The sequence below is a fragment of the Gossypium raimondii genome, chromosome 12 (genome assembly GCF_025698545.1).
Source record: "Gossypium raimondii isolate GPD5lz chromosome 12, ASM2569854v1, whole genome shotgun sequence".
Taxonomy (NCBI): Eukaryota; Viridiplantae; Streptophyta; class Magnoliopsida; order Malvales; family Malvaceae; genus Gossypium; species Gossypium raimondii.
In genome coordinates, this window is record NC_068576.1 from 57,306,373 (window position 1) to 57,320,381 (window position 14,009).

Consider the following 14,009-nt stretch of genomic DNA (forward strand, 5'->3'; position numbering starts at 1 on the left):
ATGATATTAAAAACCAATTGATCTATAAGTCGATATAAACCGATAATTGAGTCCGTAATAAAATTGAATTTTTTTTCAATAAATTTATTTAATTAAAACCGAATCGAATATGGAACAGATGGGGAAATTAGTTGCATACGTATTAATATGATAGCAAGCAGTCGCAGCAAAAAAGTAATGCAAGTGTATATATGTAATGGGGATTTCAGGTTTTTGATAACCTTTTCAGACCTAACTAACATTAACAGCTTATTTTATTCTTTTATTGGATAATAACATTAACAACCTAATTAGCTTAAACTGGGATGCGTAGGATTGATGAATTAAACTGTTTTTTTCTGTTAAACGGCTGCTCTCTCCCCCCCTTTCCTTTATTCTTCTTAGGCACTTGGATTGTCACTAGTCGGGTTTAAGGTATATGGAAATTAAGATAACAAGTTAATTGAAGCAACAAAACCTATTAACTTTAACGGAGATTCTAAAATATTTAAGATACCATATCCGAGTTTATACATACTTGAGTTTATTTTCTAAATAAGAATAGGAATAAGATAATGAAGAAGAGAAGCAAGATGAATGAAAATAAGGACATGAAATGAGGAAAAGAATAAAATGTCCCAACAATATACAGTTTCATAGATATTATAAGTACAGTTTTGAATTTCTAATTTGTACTACCACCTAATGTGAATTTAGCCGAAATCAAAAGTAGCAGATTCATAGATATTATTATATTTTGGTTTTGATTGTTGGCCTAACAATATACAACTTGGGGATATATATCTATATTGCTTGTTTATTAAGTGAAGGAAACCCATCTTCTATCTTTCGTCTTTTACCCACCAACGAATAAACAGCTACCTTTTTTATTTTTTTTTATTTTATAACATACTCAAACTAAACTTATAAAGCTGTTGGTCTCATCTAATTTTATACCAACAGCTTCAGCCTTTGGACAGGTTTATTATGTGGTGATTTTTTTATTTTTTACCTACATAATTTATTTAAAAGAAAATCACTCCTACTAAGATGAGGTGTGATTCCAGAAAACCTTTCCTTTCCAAAAATATCAAGAATAATAAAATATATATTCTGAAAAACGAAAACCATGGGCCGAAGTGAGAGCCTAAATCCAACCTGAGGGGCCACTTGAGTACAGGTCTACTTGAAAGTGGCAAATAGTCTGTTTAGCCCCAAAGAAATACTGCAACCAGGCCGGTCAGTTCGGCACTCAATATAATCCCAACATCAACTTAAAACCACCTAATAACCTTCCAACTTTACAAAAAAACCAAATCATTTTGGCCCTCTATTTAATTTTTTATTTTCTTTTTAGCCCTTAAACTTAAGTTGTTTGTCAAATCACCTCAAATTGTATAAAAGTTAACGCTTGTTAGCTTTGCTGACATAACATTCACGTGTATACCACGATAACAATTAATTAATTTTTATAATTTAAAAATTCAAAAAATATGAAAACTATTTTAAAAATTATAAAAATTTCTTTTGAAAAATTAATTAACTCTAACGAGAGTCAACAAATGTTAATTTTTCTATCCATTTTGGAGTGATTTGACAAATAATGCTACTTCAAGAGCTAAAAAGGTAAAAATTTAAATGGAAGGCTTTGTAAAGTTGGAGGTTAAAAATTATTATATCATTTAATATTAATTACAATTTTATCATATACATATGCACGTGAAAATACATTTATTTATTCAGATCTAAAATAAAATTAAATTAAAATTTTTAAATGCAATTAAGTGATATAATTTAAAAAATAATTGAAAATTTAGTCTTGATTAAATCTTTCAATTGGACAATTTGGGTTGGTTTTTGGTTGAAGTAATATGGATCATATCAATTTGATTTTTGTGTACGAACAACTTAGATATAATTTGTTAAAATGATAGTAAAATTAAAAATTAAGAATGTTGTTTATTTCTTTTTAGAGTTTGTAAGTACAAAGATATACAATTATATAAGTTTAAGTAAATTTAAAATAAAATCAAACCAATGCAAAGTATAAACGGACAAATAATGTAATTAACCCTAGAATCATATCAATCGAGTTGTTATACTTATGCTTCACAAGGCCACCTTATGTGCCTTTGATCTCATAAGTCAACACTTTTCACCAAAAAGGATTATCTTATGAGAGCTCAATATATCACGAACCTAATCCATCAAAACCACATGCTTAACATAGATAAAGACAATTTTCATCCACATGTCATGTATATTCATCTCTAGATATAACAACACAATAACTCAGATCGACTTGGGCTAATCCATGACGACAAGATATTAATAAATCAACTAACTTGCAAGAAGTTTGAAATCAAAATAAGAACACTTGGCACCTCAAAAACTATTAGAGAAAACTCCCTTAAAGACTTTTAAACCCCAATGAAATGGACCAAGACACATTCTCTTCCAACTAAACCTTCAACTCATTCCTATTTTCATCCCCCCTCTCTCCAATCTTATTTTAGCACCCATATTTCAGACACTTTCTGATCTTCCCTCGACGCTTACCTTTCGATTGTCTTAACTCATCTATTGGTTTTCATCCTCCAAATGGACACCATCGCAACCTTCTCCTTATATCAATATGAGCCTCAAATACATAAGCAAATATTTATTGATGTTCACCTCGTCTTTTAATCATATAGTTAGGGATTTGATCCCATCCTTGAAAATGAAACATATTTCATGATCAACCACTTATCATTTTAGAGAACACCCAGAACAAATGTCGAATACCTTAATTCGATACAGAAAAAATATGTATTAATTGAATCAATTTCACGTTGAAAGTTTAAAAAAGATAAGATGCGCACCCTACAGCCACCCACCACCCTAAAAGTCATAACCCTTAGCACATGGCATTCATCGACATGTTTGGGTTCCCTAAAAGTTAAAAATTTAGCTACCATCAAGATGATTTTATTTAATTTCATTGCTCCACCACATATTTCCAAAACTATTCCAGATATTTATTTTATGAACATTATTGCATGGGGCACTGCCAAACAAAACTTTCAAAAAGAAGTAATCACTTCAATTAACTTTTTCCAGATTATATTTTATATTTTTTTAATCTAAAATAATAATAAATTAATTTTTACATATTAGATCAAAGAATACATCGATTATTATTAATTGCTCCACCACATATTCCCAATACTATTCCAGATATTATTATTTTTGGATGAATTATAAGAGGAGGGCAAATGCCCTAAACAACAACCCGACAAGTGCGACTTGAACCCCGGTCATACTTGGAACAGTGAACACCTTGACCATCAGGCCAACACACGTAGTTATCTACATATTATTTTATAAATGTTAAAATTAGATCTGTTTATGGGTCAAGGCACTTGTCCAAACCCGAAGATTCGTCCAAAAAATTAGAGAGTTTGGACAAAATACAAGGCCTCAAAAATAGGCTTGTGTAAAATTTAATGCTCATTTTCTGTAAACGTTGGGACTTGGGCAAGATTTTTTTTGGCCCGAGCCTGACCCAATCCGCCCAAATATTATATTATAAAATAATATTATATTAGTTATATATGTTAAATAATAATTACATTTTTTATATTAAATCACTAATCCAATAACAATTAATTCCATTACCCAAAACCTAAAAAAAATTAACCAAACTAAATAACCCAACCCAAAATATAGAATTTTAAAAATTATATTTAATACAATAAAATATTTATTATATTTATTAGTATTTTAATATAATAAAACATTTGTTATATTTATGATAGTGTTTTTTATTATAATGTATTTTTAATGTGTTAGAAAATTTTTATTTTAGCGTTTTTAGTGCATTTAGTGTATTATATTTTTTAAAAAATATTTTTAAATAAAAATTAATCTAAAACTATCAAACATGGGTGGGTCGGATCGGGTTTGGGTTTACTTTTTTTAAATTGGGCTAGATTTGGATAAAAAAAAAGTAAGCCCATTTTTTAGGTCGGGTTGTGCCTAGGCTTGGAAAATTGGTCTAATACCTTGTATGGGCCCGGGCCATTAGCATCTCTAGTTAAAATATGCATTAGTTCTCATACTCTTTGTAAATTCGAAATTTAGTGTCTATACTTTTATTTTTATGAATTTAGTTCCTCTACTTTTCAGATTTCAAAATTTAAGTTTCAATGTTGTCAGTGGTAAAATTATTTTGTTAAATTTAAATTCATTACAATATTTTATTTCAAAATATCACCATAACAAATTTAATAAAAAAATAACAATGTAAAAATACCAAGTGTCTATTTGACTAATTTTATCAATTCATGGCTTAATCGAGAACAAAATAATTGATTTTTTTGAAAAAATTGAAGGTGTTATTTTATGAATAAACTCTATGTAAAATGCAAAAACCGAGGTAGGGACGCCGCGCATTGAATAGGAAAGATTAAGTTTTAGATTGATAGTGGTACAGGATCAGATGGAATAATACACAGACACGTGGAGCTTAAGGAATCGTCCAACTGTCGGCATTCCACAAAATTGACCATTGCCGATCCATACATTGCCTTTTATTATGATTCGTCTGTTTTTGCTCAACTTTGAAGGTTAAGTTAGCTTAGCCTTTGCCTTTGCCTTGACTTGATCACTCACCTAAGCTTTCCTTCTATATCACTCTTTGCTTAACTTCACCCCACTGCCAATTCACACTATTTACTATTTAGAATAAAATACTAAATTATAAATCCCCTTTCCAAACCCAAAAAAGCTCGTAGTAAACGAAACAGCAGCAAAAATGGTGCTCACAACCACGACCCCGGCGCCGGAGCAGTATGTTGAATCCAGTACCTTTGCTTCCAGATATGTCCGCCAACCTCTTCCCAGGTATTTATTCCTTTTGCCTTAATCTTCTGATTTTCTCTCTCTTATATATATGGAAAGCACCGATCGTTGCTGTATTCATGTCCGTTCTTTTAAAAAGATTATTTTATTTACTTGATTTTTTTATATCGCCGAAGAGCAAATTCCGAAATGAATGCTAAACGTAAGATAAAAGCTGACTGAAAGATGAATAAAATAAAATAAACCCCTTTTTTTTCTTGCGAAAACGAGGAGCTCATATATAGCGAAAAAAGAAGGAACTATTTTATTTACTTTGCTCCTTGTTATTTGCGAAAACTAGATTTTCCTTTTGAAAAGCAAAGAGATAGATAAGGTAGCCGCGATCCTACCGGATGGAGGCATTATCTGACGGCGGTCATCGATTGCCGGGTTTCACAGTGGCATGACTAAATCCGGTCTCGACAACGTACTGGTGATAAAATTTATTAGATAATTAATTAAAAAATAAAAATATTTTTTTCTCGGATGAATAAATTCAATCGAGTATATTGGTTTAATACTTTTTTAAACCGACTGGTCCCAACTCCCAACTCCCAACCCCCCATCTTTAAATAAATGTTTGAGTTAATTTAAATTTTAGTTTTTTTATTTTAATTTTTAAATTGTATCATATATAACTTATTTTAATTTTTAAATTTTAATTGATGACGTACCATAATTTTAAAGTATGATGTTATCGTATTTTAAACTTAAATATTTTTATACAAATTTCATTAATTTAGAAGAGCTAAGGAATGGTATTGATTACATGTGCTTCTGCATACTCAAATTTATGTCCTCTTGTATTACGTTTGCGTTGACAACAATGCTCATACCAATCGAATTAAGATTCAATCCGTCATAATAAAAAGATTATGGATTTAGTAATAGTAAAATTAAGAAGGTTTGACATGGATTAAATTTTAAACTTCATTGACATATAAAAACTCAGTTCAACTTAATTGGTGATGAAGGAAAATTATTTTTCGAAAATAAGTAAAACCAGTGAAATTTCCATTATGAAAAAACAAGAAAACTACTTACTATTTATGATATATATCTGTATTTAATTATTTATAGTATGTATGATTATGAATGAAGAGCTTCTTTCTATGTATTTTGGAAATACGTGAAGTTATTTAGCACAATCCAATCTCTGCTTTTGACAAATTAAAATTCTTGTGTATAAAACTAATCATCCCCTCATACATTTAAGAAATTGATCTGTTTTTATTTTACACATCATAACCATATTGTGCATTTTTATGTTTTATTTTTATAGTATAATAAATATTTTATGCGATAAAAAGATGTTTTGTGTGATATTAGTATGTGAGTGAGTGAAACAATATGTTGATGTTTTTTGAGGTGAAGTGATACTATCCAAAGGGGTAATGGAGATACCGTGTTTACCATTCTACTTTTATTTTTTTCAAGGGACTTAGAAAGGAATTTTACCTTTTGTAGGATCCAAAGCTACTGCCTGCCCTCTGTTTTCACCTCTGTTTTATATGGAGTGGAAGGGAGGGATGTAAACATCAGTCTTATAAAGTTGTTAAAAACTAAAATCACTTTGTAAAAAATGTTATTATGTTTGAAAATTGAATGTAACGTTGTCTAATTTTAATACCATAATTTGGTGCAGGTTCCAGATGCCAAAAAATTCAATGCCCAAGGAAGCAGCCTATCAAGTAATAACTGATGAACTGATGCTTGATGGAAATCCCAGGTTGAACTTAGCATCATTTGTGACCACATGGATGGAACCCGAGTGTGATAAACTCATGATGGCTTCAATAAACAAGAACTACGTCGACATGGACGAATACCCTGTCACCACTGAGCTTCAGGTACCTTACTTTTCTTGTTTGCTTGTGTCGTAAGTTACTCTTACTAGGCCTTGTTGTCATATTAGTGAACCGATATTTGCTCTGGTCAAGTAGAATCGATGTGTAAACATGATAGCAAACTTATTTAATGCTCCTATCGGGAGCGGTGAAGCCGCGGTTGGTGTCGGGACAGTTGGTTCCTCTGAGGCAATAATGCTGGCAGGATTAGCCTTTAAAAGGAAGTGGCAACAAAAGATGAAATCACAGGGAAAACCGTATGATAAGCCTAACATAGTCACCGGAGCGAATGTGCAGGTCAGTTTTTTGTGTAATATTTCGTTGTTTGCGATCGGAGATGCGTGAATTGGTTTGAAATGTTGTTCGAATACGGTATACACAGGTTTGTTGGGAGAAGTTTGCAAGGTATTTCGAGGTTGAATTGAAGGAAGTGAAGTTGAAAGAGGGATACTATGTGATGGACCCTGTGAAAGCGGTTGAAATGGTCGACGAGAATACCATATGTGTTGCAGCCATTCTCGGATCCACCCTAACCGGGGAGTTTGAGAATGTGAAGCTCCTTAATGAACTTCTCACCAAGAAGAATACGGAAACCGGTTGGGATACCCCAATACATGTGGATGCTGCTAGTGGAGGGTTCATTGCTCCCTTTGTTTACCCGCAACTCGAATGGGATTTCCGCCTGCCGTTAGTAAAAAGCATCAATGTCAGTGGGCACAAGTATGGCCTTGTATATGCTGGTATCGGTTGGGTCGTGTGGAGAAGCAAGGAGGATTTGCCAGATGATCTCGTGTTTCACATCAACTACCTTGGATCTGATCAGCCCACATTCACCTTAAACTTCTCTAAAGGTAACATTTTCATGCATACATTAATACAAAGATCTCATCCCTGAAAATTTTTTACATTGTGGCAGGCTCTAGTCAAATCTTAGCTCAATATTATCAGCTTATTCGGCTCGGTTTTGAGGTAAATTCTACTGAAATTTTCATACATAGGCTCGACATCGAATGGATATTAACGATTTATAACTTTCTGATATTTTTGTCTATAAAAGGGATACAAGAGGATCATGGAAAACTGCATTGGGAATGCATTAATCCTGAAGGAAGGGATAGAAAAAACGGGACGATTCGAAGTCGTCTCCAAAGACGTGGGCGTTCCCCTCGTTGCTTTTGCTCTAAAAGACAGCACTAAATACACGGTGTTTCAGATATCCGATGCCTTGAGGAAGTTCGGGTGGATTGTCCCTGCATACACGATGCCTGCAGATGCCGAACACATCGCAGTCCTGCGCGTGGTTGTTAGGGAAGACTTCAGTTGTAGCTTGGCCGAGAGGCTTATCTCGCACATTCAAGAGGTGTTAAAGGAACTCGACTCACTTCCGAGTCGAATCGTGAAAGATTCTCACGTTGTTGCCGTTGCAAAAGAAGTGGTAGAGGAGAACAAAGATGGGGAGGCAGCTAAAATGGGTGACAGAAAGATTCAAGAAAAGGTTACTAAGCAATGGAGGCATTATGTGAAAACTAAGAAGACGGGTGTGTGTTAAAAGGCTCCTACAAAATCTATGTTCTATCATATAATGTTTGTAGCTATATTTCCAAACTGCAGCATAATTGACCTATTACTTGGTCATAATCTCGTTGTGTCATGCATCTGTAACATATGTCCAGTTTGACGAACAATATTGTGTTCAATTTAAGCATTATGTGTATGTTTTTATTTATTTATGTTCGTTGCTATTAAGCAACCATTAATTTAGCTATATGGTTGAAAACAATCATCTTTTACCGTACTTAATCATGAATGGTAGTAAATTTGAGCTGGATTGAATTCGGTTTGAGAATTAATCAAGATATGGGTTATAGCTTGATGAATTAAAAGAACTTTCATTTCCGAAAATCTATCATGATTTACAAGCTCGATTCAAAATTCGAAGTTTGATATTTGGTTTTAGCTTGATTGAACATTAATTTTTAAGTTTGAGCTTGGTTTGCGACTTCATTAAACCACTTGAGTTTGGTTTTAGATTTAATCAAATTTCTTGAATTTTATTAAGTTTGTTTATCAATTACGTCTTACCTTCTTTGTTGTTATATGAAATTAGATATGGGTATAACATGATGGATGGTAAAAGTATTAAAGGCCCTCATATTAGAAGTTAAATTACATTTTGCCCCCTCTATTAAAAAAACTCAAATTAGTCTCTATATGTTACATCAAAGAGCAAATTAGTCATTTCTATTAAAAATTCATCTAGTTGTACTCTTAAAAACTTTCATGACTAACAGAATAACCGGAAATAGCACACGGCATGTCATGTGTGCCTCATGCTGACATATAGGGATAAGTTTTTAACAGTACAAATGGATTGAATTTTTAACAGAATGACCGATTTTCTCTTTAATTTAACTTACATGAACTAATTTATTCATTTGTAATAGATGAGATAAGATGCAATCCAACTCTTAATATAAAAACTTCTATAATATTTTTATCCTTGATAAATAGAAAGAAAAATCATATCCCCTACCCTAAAAAATTACCGAGATTTACAAGTTCTAAAACTCATCATTGAATAAATGACATTGCATAGAGCTTGAGCCCTCCACAGCACATACTACGTTGAATTCTTGCATTTTTTTCTTATAAATAAAGATTATTTAAAATACATATAACTGTATTATATTATTTAAATATTATTTATATTAATTAAAATTTTTAAACAATCTTATTATAGGTTCTGATTAGACCTGTCCATGGGCCGATATGGGAGGGTTCGGGTAAAAATATAGGCCCGAAATATGGGCTTGGGTAAAAAAATGAGGCCTGTTTTAAAAATGGGCCAGGCCTCGGGCACCACTTTTTTTGTGCCCGAGGCCCGGCCTGGCTCAAATATAATAAATATATATTTTTTATTTTTATTTTTTAATTTTTAATTTTTAATTTTAAAATACTTTTAAAATATTTTTTTATTTTTTATTTTTAAAATAATTTTTTAATGTTTATTAAAAAATGGGCCGGACCGGACCGGGCTCGGGCTTATGATATTTTTCCCGGGCCGGGCTTGGGAAAAATTTCAGGCCCATATTTTGGGCCGGGCCGGGCCCAGGCCTAAGAGGCAGGCCGAAAATTTTTTCCAGACTCGGCCCGGCCCATGGACAGGTCTAGTTCTGATCATATTTGTTTTTTTTTATTTACATAATGCCTAAAATTATTCATAACCCCTACTTAAGTCATAAATAGGAAGATAATTCGCTTCAACGCACTTAAACTCACGTCATCCTACATTGACAACAATACATATGTCAATGAGCTAAGACTCATTCAACAATTAATTAATTTTTTACATTCAAACATGAATAAAATAGATATTTTAATTTTTACAGTAATGTGAAAATACTTAGAAACTTACAAATTATATATATATTTTTATAACACTTTCCCACTGCTTTAAAAAATAACACTTTTTTTATTATAACAACAATATTAAATTAACCCGAAATGCATTTAGATCCTTCCTAGCTGTAAATTCATTTCAAAATTTTTGTCAAAATTCATTAAAATTGAATTCAAACTTTAAAGATAACATTGTTAAAAGAAACAATCATAGATCTCGAATAATTAATTTTTATAAACATAAAATGTGGGTACCTTCAATTTCTGGAAAGCTAAGAAACGAGGAAGTAGATATTAAATGCGTGGGATTAAGTGCACTTATCCAAGTTTTTAACTGATTTAGAATGTGGTTTGATTAACTCATTGACCGGTTTTATTATTAAAAGTAAATTTTTTAGTAAATAAAAGATTTGGTTGCATATGCAAAAGAAAAATGATAAAAATTAATGACTTGATATCAAATGATTATAATTAAATTATGCATAATATTAACTTAGCAATTAATATAGATATACCTACTTTATTGATTAACAACCAAAATAAGGAAATTAGTTTAGTGAATGAGATTTACCAAGTATTACCAAATTTATCATTTCAAATTAAATATTTTACAAAAGGAAATTTATTTCTTTTTAAGGGTAAACATCAATATACCTTATATTTCTAATCATACTTTTAGATAGTTAAAAAATTGACATTCCTTATTTTTAGAATGATGACAGGAAGAACTACAAGAAATTTATAAAAGTAAGTATTGGGTGCATGTATTCTTAAGAGATGATATTATTAGGAGGGATAATCGTGAATCCTAAAAACCCAGTCCTTATAAACCGTAAAATGAATATTGATATATCTTAGATATACAAATATATATAATTTAGGGGCATGGCCCTACTAGTCCCCTTATCATTGATCTTATTATATAGTTTAAGGTGCATAGTTTAGTTACTTTTTTTAGATGACCTAAATTTTAAATTGGTTCTTAAGCTAAAAATTGTTATAATTACGTATCAAAATATCAATATAGCATCGATCAGATCTTTCAATCTGTATAACCCTAGCTTGGGCATTAAATATACATTTAAAAATGAGATGGAGCATGTTTTAAACACGTAGATCAATTTTTTAACCACGTGTATACCTATCATGGGCAGCACCAAGAGAGGTGGCGAGGCTCTCAATTTCTAAAATGAAAACTTTTAGTTTTTACGTCTTAAAATTCATAAAATTTTAAATTATGCAAATAAACTGAAACCAAAAAGCTTACAATTAGAATCTGCATAAAAATGAAAGTGAAGGACATGACAGTTGTGACAGATATGTGGATCCAATTGAGTAATTTATTTACAAGAAAAAATTTAGTTGATGATCTTAAATTTTGGGTCTTGAGGGGTAAATTACCCCTACCCTTTTTAATGATTGACAACCATTGACAGGCCAAAGTAATCAATTGTGATGATATTCAGATTGAGGGTGGGATTATATGAGGCAAAACCTGCCAAATCTAAATGGTTAAATCGACCAAACCTCTCCATTGGTCGTTGGGTGAAGCCATTAAAAATTATAAGTAATGTTGGATGCAACCATATTCATTGCATCAATGGGAAGAAGAAGAGGTGGATGGTTTCAATTTTCACTTCATAATAATGATTTATCACAAGTTTTGAAGAAAATGCCACGCCCCCGCCTGCCTCAAAAGGTTTAATTATCTTATTAATCCTTGTATTCTTTGGATTTTTGAAATGTAGAAAAAGGGTTAATTTAATTTCACCCTTGTGTTTGTGATTTGGTGTTTAGGTTTGAGGAGTTTATCTTGGGGTGTGAATTCATTGCTTCACTAGCTTTAAGCTAGAATTGTAACCTTTTGGTATTTAATAAAATTTTTGGCTTAAATATAAATTTGGCCCTCAAATTATATTACTTTTTTTTTCTCAATTTAGGTACCTAATGCTTTAATGTGTACACTTTTTGGACAAAAATGAGATAAAAATTGATAGCTTATGTACTATTTTTATTTAAAAAATTAGGTATCTAAGTGAAAAATAAAAGTATAAATTGGGGATAATTTTATAGTTAAGCTTAAAACTTTTGATTTAATCTTAATTTTAAGAATTTAATCTCATTAATTACTTATCTCATTTAAAAATTAAATTGATTTTTACAAACATTTGAATGTTAAAATATGCATATTTAGATTTAACATAAATTTATGAATAGTATTATTGATTGGACTTCAATCTACAAGAAGTCTAAAGGCTCCCTCACCACAACATGCGATGATTCGATCATTATGACTAAAGCAAGTGCTGAAAAAAAAGAGAGTCCATATTTTAAATACACACGTAAAGTTAACATATAAATTATGGTAGCTCGAGCCTGTAAATATTCCCAGCTACTACTCCCAACATATTACACATACTATTATTATTTCTCATCATCCATATTTAATTTACGTATGCATGAAGCTCCACCAACCCATCAAATATATATATATTCCATTTTAAAAACACGTCTAGACGTTTAAGTTCATCATCATAAACAAATTATTTTCCATGATCAATATCTGATAATTGTTCTTAAAAGAGAGAGAGAAAATGGCAATGCCGTGGAGATAATATACCAATAGGCAGTGAGGATATTAAACTAAGTGGGTATATAGAGATGGCAATGAAATAAATAGGGGTAGAGCTGGACCATCTGTTTTCATTAAGGGTGTATTTAAAGTGGATGATCATCTCAAAGTACTTTTTTTTCTCTAGCGATCATCACTTGCCTTCATTGTTAGGTTAACTATCCACTTTCTTAACCTACTGTCTTTATGTTTTCTTTCTTTTTTTCGTTTTAATTTTGAACAAATTAGTAATGGAGCCCTTTATATTTCTAAAGCTTTCAATATGCTTCAACTTCATTCATTTTCAACGAGTTTAATTAGGTTTGTTTTGGTTAAAGATGAATTAAGATAGAAAACTTTGGGGGTTTATTACGAAAATTAAATTATGGAATTATTAAGGATTTATTTGGACTTTATTCAAATATTTCAATATAAATTTTTGTTTAAATTCAAGCCGGTTTGCCCTGCAATGGCGAGACTCTTATTTTCCAATTCGTGCAAATTAATCCAAAAATTGGAAAATTTTACGAGACAAAAAGAGTAATATTATCTCATTTAATCAAGTTTCATTGGTCGTTATATTTATCTTTAAATCTAAATATGTATTTCATTAATGATTTTAATTTCACTAATTCAATACAGACTCTTAAGATAAAAAAAAAATTGATGATGACTGATTAAAAATAAAAGCGAAGTACCCTCCCATTATTAATAAAATTTATTTAATGTTGACAATCTCCTTTCAACCAGCTTCATACATTTTAATCAAGTGGGGCATCATCCATCCATCTTCCTCCTTAAGCTACAATTGAAATATAGGATAAATATAAAAATTATACGTAAATTTTAATTTAATGTATAATGTTATATATAGATTTTAATTCCGTGTGATTTTAAATATGAAATTTTGAATTGATTCAATTTTCACAAATTACTAATAATATTATCGAATTAGCATCGTTTTACGTTGATGTATTGCATGCAAAAACAATTATATAAATGCAAAATGAGAATAAATGTATGTATTCATTTCTTTTCTTTGGTGGCAAGAAAATAAAAACTATCTACAAGAACTTAAACCTTTCCCCCGAACGGGGGATTCTCAAAAAGTCGCAACCCAAGCCTTCTCTCATGGGCCATATTTATCGAGCTATCCACGTCCTGAATATCTTCTCTAAGAATGCGCCAAATACTCTATTAATGATCAAATTGTGACAGCAGCTGATGAATTCTCCTAATCAGGGTAGAGTTGAAACCCTTCAAAGAACTTTCCTGAATGTTCTTAACCG

General features: G+C 31.1%; 1 protein-coding gene across 1 annotated transcript; it reads left to right on the forward strand.

Annotated features, from left to right (window-relative positions):
- The first annotated feature begins 4,593 nt into the window (after nucleotides 1-4,593).
- LOC105765702 (glutamate decarboxylase) lies at nucleotides 4,594-8,436 on the forward strand. The gene is made up of 6 exons (XM_012584906.2): nucleotides 4,594-4,866; nucleotides 6,509-6,713; nucleotides 6,807-7,007; nucleotides 7,093-7,561; nucleotides 7,627-7,679; nucleotides 7,768-8,436. Exons 1-6 carry the CDS (start codon nucleotides 4,778-4,780, stop codon nucleotides 8,257-8,259), a joined length of 1,509 nt encoding a protein of 502 aa, XP_012440360.1. The 5' UTR covers nucleotides 4,594-4,777; the 3' UTR covers nucleotides 8,260-8,436.
- Nucleotides 8,437-14,009: the final 5,573 nt, after the last annotated feature.

Coding starts and splice junctions, on each gene's coding strand:
- LOC105765702 (XM_012584906.2), top strand. CDS start 4,778: ATGGTGCTCACAACCACGACCCCGGCGCCGGAGCAGTATGTTGAATCC. Junction 4,867..6,508: donor GTCCGCCAACCTCTTCCCAG/GTATTTATTCCT, acceptor AATTTGGTGCAG/GTTCCAGATGCCAAAAAATT. Junction 7,562..7,626: donor CACCTTAAACTTCTCTAAAG/GTAACATTTTCA, acceptor ACATTGTGGCAG/GCTCTAGTCAAATCTTAGCT.